Raw genomic sequence first — 10,285 nt, 5'->3', positions numbered from 1 at the left:
TCATACTTGTGTATTTTCGCCGAAACGGGGTTTTTACTTGTGACTCTGGTGGAGACACCGAGGAATCAGTCCTGCTAAGGCGACAGCAACTGACCTTTCCAAAGTTAGTTTAATTTATGATCATCAGATGAGACAGGAAATAAAGCTCATTTGCTCCGTTTTTAATATGCGTCCGCGTTACAGACTGAGCGGCTCCAGTGTAGCCAGTCTCAGTCTCATTCCCCCGTGTTGTTTCATTCATTACAAACTGGGAAAGGGCAGCAGTCGAGCCCCTGCTCTGCCGAAAACTGACCAGAGACAGCTGCTGTCGTGATTTCACCCCCCAAGTCTTAGCTGGAGGGTCAATTGCGATGAACTTTGGAATCTAGCAAGCAGCTGCGTCCGTAAATTGCGGACTAGTTAATACGGTAATATCCGGTGATCAGCGCCAGCTTGGCGCTCAATTGCCGCTCAATTGCAACGTAAAACCGCGCGGAGCAAAGTTGGAGACCAGCTGAATTTGTTGTGCTCAGTGCGCTGCTGCGGACTAGTTTCAGCGGCCAAGTTCGTCGCAATTGGTCTTATGGTGGCGCACTTGTTGAGCTGAACGGGGCCATGTGTGACCGACTTTTTTTATGTGGAGCCTGTATATCGGGTGTTACGGTAAAACGCGCAAGGGAGCTTTCCAGCCCACTGGCCCTGTGATCGGAACAGCGAAGCCAAGTTAGACATTTGTAGCCGCGAACTAGTCTTCGGTTACTTGAATCCTGGTATAAGGGATCAGACCGTGTCTGCCGTTTTATTATCCAGCCAGTAAAAATATAAAGAGATGTCGGCGATTGTTAGACGAATAATTAGTACTGCCAAAGCTCCAGCAGCGATTGGACCATACAGGTAAGAAACAGACACACACACACAAGTTAACAAGCTGGTCTTTGTACTGTACGTCCGTCTATTGTGTTCTTATTTCGGCGTGAGAAAGTGTAGCCCTAGTCAAGTCGGGTGGCGTGTCTGCGTGTGACACGCGTGTCTTACAGATGTCACTTTTCCCAGTTCAGTTAAATATTATCCACTGATAAAAGGCAACAATAATTTGCTCTCGTAAAGATCATTTGTAACGTTACTGTGAAGCAGTGATATCAAAGTGTAGACTGTTTTGTTTTCCCCGTGTATGTGCAAAACTCTACTGGATGCTTCTCAATCGGTGCACAGGATTATTTATACATATTTGTCATTATTCTGTACTTAATGAGCAGTACTAGTAGAAGACCAGTAGTTACTCATGCTTGAGTCGGGGGCGTGACGGTGGCTACTGTTAGTTTGCGTCTGGATTCAAAGGTTGCACAGCCTTCATCTTTTGGAGCTGAAGTTAAGTACATCAGCAACATGTCTGCTCTTACTAGGAAAATTCCTTTTACTCCAAAAGCTCCTATAAGACAAGGGATTTACAGGTACGAGCAAGCATGGGCGAAACCTCTTACTGTATTTTTTAAAATAAAAGATTATTTTTGTGAACCATATCTTATTAATAGTTCTTGTTTGTTTTAAATAATTAAACTCTGGTGTTTTAGCTGTAGAGTTTTGATATAGTTTAGTTTCGTGGAAGCCGGCACGGAAGCGCCTTCGCTCGCTCTTTGAGCAGGTAGTAAATTTATAAGAAAAGAAGACCTGCAGGGTTGAAACCCTGTGAACCAAGATATCTGTGGTGGAAAAACGTGTTCCAATAGTAAAATTACACGCCAGTGAAAGTTATATACAGGCTTACGTCACCCACCTGCTGTTTACGTCGTGGTTTCTGCTGTAAATGAGAATTGCATTTTTATGTCTTTGTACTCTAACGCATCTCCAGATCATAGCAGTAGACACGCAATTTAAGCCAGTGTATTATTAAAACCCACAATTCCCCTAAAATGATTGCAAGGGTGCTATATATTGTATAAAGATGTCGTGCGTCATGTGCAACTGTGTAAAAATATCGCAGGATGTCTTTTAGAGAGCTGTGGGTTTTAATTTAACACAAGATCTAGTGTAGGCTGGGGTTATTGAGCTGGAGCTCGGCTGGAACTGTCCTGCTCGGAGGTGTTGTCGCTGTTTCAGCCAATCGGACAGCAGGAGCTCCTTCGCTAAAAGATGTTTCAACACGAAGTGCAGAGTCGAAACTTTCCAGCGGACCGAGTTCAGGGAGTTCAATCTCTCGCTCTTGTATAGTTACCGTGGACGCTTACCTCTCGAATGGATCCTTTTGAGGACTAAAAACATCCAGGTCTAACTTTCTGGTAGTTTTTGTGCATCTTTAAACTTTGATGTTTAGAATTTTACAGAAGCTCCCCAGATAATACAGAAACCTTTTTTTCTTTCCCCAAACAGACTTTTTGGGGGTTTTATGTCGTGAAAATCACATTATTTTATTACGTTTTTAGTGTCTGAACCAGATAGGTCGATGGAGACCTCTATTTACAACGACCACTTGGACAATACCTGCTTGTGCACCAGTGCGCTTTATTGGTGCGATCTGAGTACAGTAACGTGCTCATGGGCAGAGGGATACAGAATGTGCACAGCTGAGATCCTGCCAGGAGCAGCTGTGTCTCAGTAGCAGCAGTTGATTTCTAACTTGATTGTTGTATGAATTTATTCATTTTAATTAGACTACTCCATTTGGGTGTTCATTAAAAAAGCCATACTAAGTTCTTAAGAAAAGTTACAAACAAGTGAAGGCCTTTCGATCCACCTGGCTTGTTTGGTAAAAAAATTCTACTCTTGCCCATCTCTCACAACCTACATTTAATTATTGCATAAAGAGCTTAAAACATATTCTTTCCTTGAGGATCCTTGACACCCTTTGTTTAAATCTAATTATGCCCCTCAGAAAGCAGATACAGAATTCACCATTTAAAAACAAACAGGCTTAAGTTCTCATTTCTACCTATGGCCATAACCCTGCTCATCTGAGGATTATCTTGCTCATGTACATGCGTGCTGTGTGTTTGTGTTTTTTCTTTATATTGTCTGCTGCTGGAAAAGAAATTGCCCCTTGAGGATGATAAAGACAATTTCTCTGTCTCTCATTGTTAAAAGAAAAACCTTTCTTTGGTCTGATAACCACAAACTGCGCAGGAAGAGTATATTTATAAAATAAAGGAGTGGTCTTCCACTGAGAAGCGGGTTACCCCTTGAATGTGTGTGCAGTGGATTGGCTACGCTCACAGTGCGCTAGTGTGTCACCACGGTGACACAGAAATGGCCTCCTCCTGCCTGCCTGTCACCCTGATCTTGTCTTTCCCTCTCCAGCCAGGCGGTGCTGGTGGACCGCACCATGTACATCTCTGGACAACTGGGGATGGACCCATCCACTGGACAGATTGTGCCAGGGGGTGTGACTGCTGAAGCCCGACAGGTAGCCCTAAACCCACATCCTCCATTTCTTCCAGGAGTGACCATTGAACTCTCAAGATTAAGAGGGATAATTGTGGTCTAGATGTGTCCCTCCGTCCTCCATCTGATTTGTTGTTGTTTTTTTACAGGTTTAAGACTGTTTTGCCTCCTTTTGTGTTTTTTTTTAATTTGCTGGGGGTTTTTTTTAATGGTAGTTTCACACCAGTTTTTTTCCAGTGCTAACAGAGAAATAGCAAAAGCCTGCAATCTTTGCTGTTTTACCTTTTATTGGCATTTTTTTATTAGTAATTGCAGAATGAAAATAATTGACCGCTATTCCTGTTGAAAATTGATTGGAATCCACTGAGATTAAAAGATCCTGTTTCTGTCTGAGGAAAACTAGTTGCAAGAACTTTAGTGAAGTTGTTTCCTTTCATAACAGGCTCTTGCAAACATGGGAGAGATTCTGAAGACTGCTGGATGTGATTATAACAATGGTAAGGAATGCCTCTGTTGTCCGGCCGGAAGCAAAGTACTAAAGAGTTTCCTGGCTTCCACTCAGGTTTTGTGTCAACTTCAAAATCCTCCTGCCTACCTATAAGGCTCTGCATGGCTTGGCACCTCAGTACCTGTCTGAGCTACTATCGTCCTTCTCCCCACCTGGCAACAAAAGCTCTGGAACTCTCTCCCCAAGGATATTGGAGAGTCACCTTCTCTAAACTCCTTCAAATCTAGATTTTAGAAGGACCTTAACTTAACTGATTCTGTTATTTACTCCTTTGCTTCTAACATACTCCATACCCCCATCTAGTGTCTCCTCTCATTGTGTATTATATTGTGTAGTTTGTTGTTGTCATTCTGTAAAGTGCTTTGAGAAGCCGCCTTTAAAGGTGCTATTATTATTATTAAAGTTGAGTAAATGAAATTCTGCTAAGCAATGACCGTTGTTTATTTCAGGATATGGCTAGTGCCCTAATCGGAGAAATTTAAAATGACTTCTTGCCAGTCCTGTCTTTTCGCTCCCTGAACAGCCACTGCGTTGGCTGACGCCACACGTGGAATTGTGTTCTGTTTTCCAGTTGTGAAGACCACTGTTCTTCTGGCAGACATAAATGACTTCAATGGTGTGAATGACGTTTACAAGCAGTGTAAGTACCGTGAGTCACTGATAAGCAATGTCGCACGTAAGCCACGATTCCAAACTAACATGCTGATGGAAAAAAGTTGTGGTTGGGGATCGACAACGTCGCACTGTTGCACTGAACCACTCCAGTCTCGATTTGGATGAGAAGATATTAAATATGGGCAGTACAGTGGCACAGTGGCTAGCATTGCCTCTGGGTTCAATTCTTAGTGTTCACTTCTCTCTGTGTGGAGTTTGGGTGTTCTCCCTGTGTCCACTTGGGATTCCCCTGGATGCTCCGGTTTCCTCCCACACTCCAAAGACATACTGGTAGGTCAGTGGGCTTTTGGGAAAACTGGCCCTGGTGTGAGTGTGTGCCCTGTGATGAGGTGGCCTCCGGTCCCCTCTTTCACCCAGTGCCTCCCAGGACAGGCTATAGGCCTCTGTGACTCTGAATTGGATGAGCTTTGAATTTTACTATCACATGACTTTCACTTAGATGTAAGTCTGTCTTAGTTATGCTTAGTCACAGCATCAAATCCAGGATCCCGTCCTGCTTTCTTACCAATGCTCATGTATTTCTAAAGAGCCCAAGTATCAGAAAGTAATTGGATATAAGCTTGTCAGTGAAAGTTCTGTGACATTAAAGATTGAAGACTGGATTTCAGATGCATCACATCTTGATTGTTGTGTGAATGTGTGCAGTCCGTAGCACATTTTTATCTATGTCCTTCTATTAATTGGGGTATTAATGGAAGGCTGCTGTCAAAATCTGGGTTTGTGAGTGTGATTGGCCATTTCAATTTTGCAAGAATCAGAGAATTATTCATGTTTATATTATTGTCTAAAAGCACTTGTGCTAAAGGCACAAGGAGGAACATACTGGTTTTATTTAAAAAAAAAACTTGTTTATACCCTGTCAGTAATTTATTTTTTACTGTGCAGTAATCCCTCGATATTTGAGTTTTAATGTGTTCCTCAAAAACTTGTGTAACAGCAACCCCTGCGTCCTGTGTCACAATCTCCGATTGGTTCTACAACTCAAAAGTGTTTCCTCATAACCTAGATTTCAGCTGAGTACCACACAGAACTGTATCCAACTATGAAAACGATACCATTCCTGCTTAATTATTTGAGTAGCCTGCTTAAAATCATCAGCCGAGCCATAAATAAATGATAAAACAGCAACACCCTTGCTCGTTTACACTGTAGTAGTTATATTCTTACACTCGTGAGCAAACGATAAACGTTAGGTAATGTACTGTACTATATGCACCTAACACAAACAAGACCTGATTCCCAAAAAAGTAAGAATGTAGTAAAATAAAAAGTAAATTCTTGACTTTCTGGGGGGAAAAATGACAAAACTAAAGAGTGGACAGGAGGACAGAAGAATCTTGGTGGTGCTTTACGAGAGCCCGGTTCGTAATGGTGAAAATCTGCTTCTTAAATGAAAAATCAGGTATGAATTACTGCATCATGAAGAAATGAAAACCCACAAAGCAGGAGTAGCGTTACTGTACTCTTGTATTGGGTATCCCAGCCTTTACACACAGTTGGCCACAAGGTGTCGCTCTTGTCTTGCTAAGATTGCTAGCATTTTTGAATGGAAGGAGAAGGATGGAAGGAGAACAGCCAGGGAGAATTTTCCAATGTCATCCCTTATTTTATATCTTTTTTTTAACTATAGGAATTGACACTAAAAGGGTTTTTAGTTGATTTCTGTTTATTCGGTGCTCCTGTGCCACTGTATTCATACCCTTGATGAACTGTCAGTAAAAGAAAACACAGCTGCACATCATAAGAACACAGGAGGGGGTCACAGATGAGAGGAAACCATTTGACCCATCTAACCTGTTCGATGGTTAGTAGGATCTCATTCAGCTGTTGTTCCAGGGCAGTCTGGGCATCAGCTTCAACATCACAGCTGGGGAGCTCGTTCTTCAATTTCTTTCCATAGTTGCTTTTAATTGATTTTCACAGAGTAATGGGGAAAGTCCAAATCTGTGTTATGAGAATAATTCCTTGCATTTGTTTGTTGTCTTTTATCCTTGAAGATCTTGACATGGAGTCATAGGAGGGGATTTGCTTCATCTACCACTGAATAGGCCAGCCCAGAGCAGGATTTACCCAGAACACTGGGGGCTAACATCCCTGCTTTTTCAAAAAGTGACACAGGATCTCTAGTGAAAAAGTAGTCAGGACCTTGGGTTAACATGTATTCTGTAGGACAATGACTCCTACACCTACAGCACAGCATACCTGGTCACCATACTGGTGCAGGGGTTTGTGAAACTGGTGTCCGGAGGGAAGAGTGCCACCTACAGGTCAGCAACACCATTTACAGCAGCAGTCTGGCTTTTCTTAGAGGTCTGAAACCAGGCCAAGCCTTGCTCAGTTTCTGAAATTGGGCAAAATCAGGCTGCAGGTTTAGGATTAACCGCTGCCAAAATATATATATTTTTTAAAATTTGTCACATTGGGCACCATTAGGTAGTTCAGGGTTAATGGGATGGTTGCTAGACCGCCAGGAAGAAGAAATAAATAACGTCGACTCAAATGCGTGGCCCGTGTCAGAGGTTAACTCTCGCTCGAGAGCAGTCAAAGGGAATCTTCAAGAAACAATTTGACGTCATGAGGGTACAATGTCCTTAAGGCTGCCATTCAGAGTTGACCTCGTGAATTCAGTGTCTGTGGCAGAGTTCCATGGCCGCATAAAAAGAAAGGAATTTAGCCACATGGCAACGAATCAAATCCCGTTTCAAATGGGACGACTTTTTGTAGTTAGATTTCAAGCAGATCAAAACCATTTTATTGGAGCGACACAGCGGTAATGCAATTTGCAGAACCAAAAGGTGAAAGTATTCTAAAGCCGTGTCATCAATTTTGTAAAGACGTGCTGCTTTTGGGTTGCTGTTCATCCTCTGGTCCTGGTGTCCTCGACAGAGCTCAGTGGATTTGTTTACCACAGTACTTCAGCCAGAAAACAACAGCAGCTTCTCTGGAGAAGCTCCAGGTTGAGTGTAGATGGACAATGCAGTAGCAGAACTGCCTGGAGCACACCTCCAAATTATTGCCCACCGGTTAAATGAACAAATTCAACTTTCTCATCACTATCACAGTATTGCAACCTCATTCCATTTGACCATGTGCAGTGTGAAGAGTAAGTAGTTCCTCCATGCATAACTGGAGAAGGAATAAGCTGCTGTCTGATGAAGGGTGTGATGCAAACTGCTTCCACTACTACTTGAAAAGTCTTGTTTGTATCGGGTTGAAACCAGTTACAGCTGATCCTCCTCGATGTTGCGTTTGAACTTCAGAAAGCCCTAAGTCATGTGTTTCGTAACCTCGCAAGTATTTGTTTGCAAGACTGCAGATCTGCCTGGTTTGGGATTTCCTTTTTAATATAATGTGGAATGCAACAGTATCCTCACCGCCTGCTGAAATGGTACACCATGAAGTGCATGGAAATATGACCCCTGCTGAGACAGCCTGCCTGAAGTGCTTCCTTCCAGTTTAATAGCACTTCTCCATGACCTGATGCACATAGAACAGTTACGGCATGAATAGAGCCCCGTGTAGGCACTCAGTAACTAAAGATCAGTGAATTGTTATTAATAAAAATGGGTACTTTTGAAGTAGATGAGTATTGGTGAGAGAACGGGACAGGATCTTGGATTTGATACCGTAGCTAAACTTACTTGAGACAAGCTTACCTACCCTGTGCTCATATTTGCATGCCAGATGACAACATCTCACGACTGTGTCGCAGCTGGGATTTGAACCTGCAACCTCCCAGCTACGAGGCCAGAACACCAATCACTGCACCACACTGTTCTAGAAACTAGAAGTATGTAAGTGATGGTCGCTTGACTTGCTCCATCAATCACGTGGTTTAGCGTTAGAACAGTTTAAAGCGCATCGTGTCCCTCGACGTCATTCAATTGGCGTTGACCCCTCTTTTTGCACATTTCGGAGTGAAAGTGCCTAGGCCCTACGAACGCCAAAATCCGGCCCTGATCAGTTGTTCAATGCTGTTAATTACTAAAGCTGTACAAAAGATGTTTTTGGTGCCTTTTTTGATGTGTTTGAACTTGTTGATCCTTGAGGCAGGCAGTGCTGTGATTGCCTGGGCTCTCTCAGCACAAGAATTCCACTCTGGCTGACACATGGCAGCAAACTGTGTCAAAAAGTTAAAAAGTAATTGCATTCCAGTTGCATTACCCACAGGTGCCATTTCTAAATCCTGCAAACAGAAAATCATTATAAGTTCTGCTGGTGTGTTCCTGTGAATAGTTTAATCCTTGATTTGTTCCAAAATGGCAAAATTAGAATGGATGTTCTATATGCTTCTGATCTCAGTTTGATTGTGATTGTGATCAAAATAGTTTGAAAAAGGATTATGGAAGGTACAACTTAAAGTTATTACACTGTAACACACTGCTCACTCGCATTTTTTTCTCGCCAGTTTTCAGAAGCCATTTCCCAGCAAGAGCTGCATACCAGGTGGCTGCCTTGCCCAGGGTAAGTTGATAGCCTCCGAGTCTCACCAGATACCCATCAATCCACCCATTTCCTGACCGCTTCATCCAGTCCAGGGTCGCAGGGGAGCCAGAGCCTATCCTGGCAAGCGTTGGGTGCCAGGCAGGATACACTCAGGATGGGACGTCAGTCCTTTGCAGGACGTGCACACACTTACACTAGGGTCCGTTTTCCCAGGAGCCAATCCATCTACCTGCGTGTCTGTGGACTGTGGGTGCAAGAACACAGGAACATACAAACTACACACTGCTAGCAGCAACATGTATAGACTACGCTACCGCCTGGCACGTCCTTCCTTTAAAATGTCTGACGTGCTTCTTCTACAGATGCCACATGGATTGCTAGGCGGGCGTCTGAATGCTATGAGCAATTTAGAACAGCTTCCCCATCTATTTACTCAAAGGCTCCACCAGTGTTTTCTACCACTCCAACAGCCCTGACTGTTACTGATACAGCTCAGTTTAGGGAACAGGACATTTAAAAAAAAAGCTTCAACACGGCAACTGAAGGTAAACTATACAGGAGCGGCCAATAGGAAGTGTTATAGTAACTAATCCATTCCAATTGTCAGTCCGCTGTAATTGTTTTGGTAGTCAGATGGCCATTAACCACGCACAATTCTTTTTTACAAAGCTGTATGGCTTTCGTACTTCGAAATACGAATGTTATCAGGCTAAACTGTTACCAGATGTCCAGACTGTCAGTGGTTAAGTGGTTTCTGCATGAAGAAGGGAAGAGAGAAGAACGAGCCCCACAGTGCAGTAATGCAGGGGTGATCCAGTGCTTGCTGTGCCCTGTGCCAGTCCAGTCTCTGAACAGGTTGTCTCTCTCTGGCAGGGTGGCCGTGTCGAGATCGAGGCGGTTGCTGTCCTGGGGCCCATTGCAGATGCCTCATCCTGACTAACCGGCCAGGAGCTGCACAGACTATGAGCTTGGAGCAGAAGGCTAGAAAGAGAAAGTCAAACGCCGATCCCAGTGTTTTGTTTTTGGCTTTGTAGTATTTTTTTAATCATGCTCACTGGATTGAATCATGAACATCAGTACGAGTAAAGGCACAAGATCCAATGTCTGTTCTCATTTACTGAAAAACAATCATAATAAGACTGTCCTTCCATTTACCTGATGGAGTCCCCACTGTTGCTCAGATGTTTGCCTGGATATCCATACAGTTTGGGGAATTGAAACTGAAGTAATAGAAGGAAATTCAGTATTGAAAGAAGAAAAGAAAGTCCGTTCCAGTATATTCGTTGCACTGGCTGGACTTAA

The 10,285-nt window shown here is 43.2% G+C and overlaps 1 protein-coding gene across 2 annotated transcripts; it reads left to right on the top strand.

Annotated features, from left to right (window-relative positions):
* The first annotated feature begins 411 nt into the window (after nt 1-411).
* Nucleotides 412-10,084, top strand: rida (reactive intermediate imine deaminase A homolog). 2 transcript variants are annotated; one of them, XM_006635982.3, is made up of 6 exons: nt 412-873; nt 3,271-3,376; nt 3,797-3,851; nt 4,434-4,502; nt 8,946-9,001; nt 9,857-10,084. In XM_006635982.3, exons 1-6 carry the CDS (start codon nt 809-811, stop codon nt 9,917-9,919), a joined length of 414 nt encoding a protein of 137 aa, XP_006636045.2. In that variant the 5' UTR covers nt 412-808; the 3' UTR covers nt 9,920-10,084. The 2 variants fall into 2 exon arrangements, with proteins under 2 accessions (XP_006636045.2, XP_015213665.1); XM_015358179.2 differs by lacking the exon at nt 412-873 and adding an exon at nt 1,312-1,430.
* The last annotated feature ends 201 nt before the right edge of the window (nt 10,085-10,285 follow it).

The sequence above is a fragment of the Lepisosteus oculatus genome, chromosome 10, assembly GCF_040954835.1.
Source record: "Lepisosteus oculatus isolate fLepOcu1 chromosome 10, fLepOcu1.hap2, whole genome shotgun sequence".
NCBI lineage: Eukaryota > Metazoa > Chordata > Actinopteri > Semionotiformes > Lepisosteidae > Lepisosteus > Lepisosteus oculatus.
The sequence above is the reverse complement of the archived record's forward strand: the minus strand, read 5'-3'. Positions and strand labels throughout refer to the sequence as shown.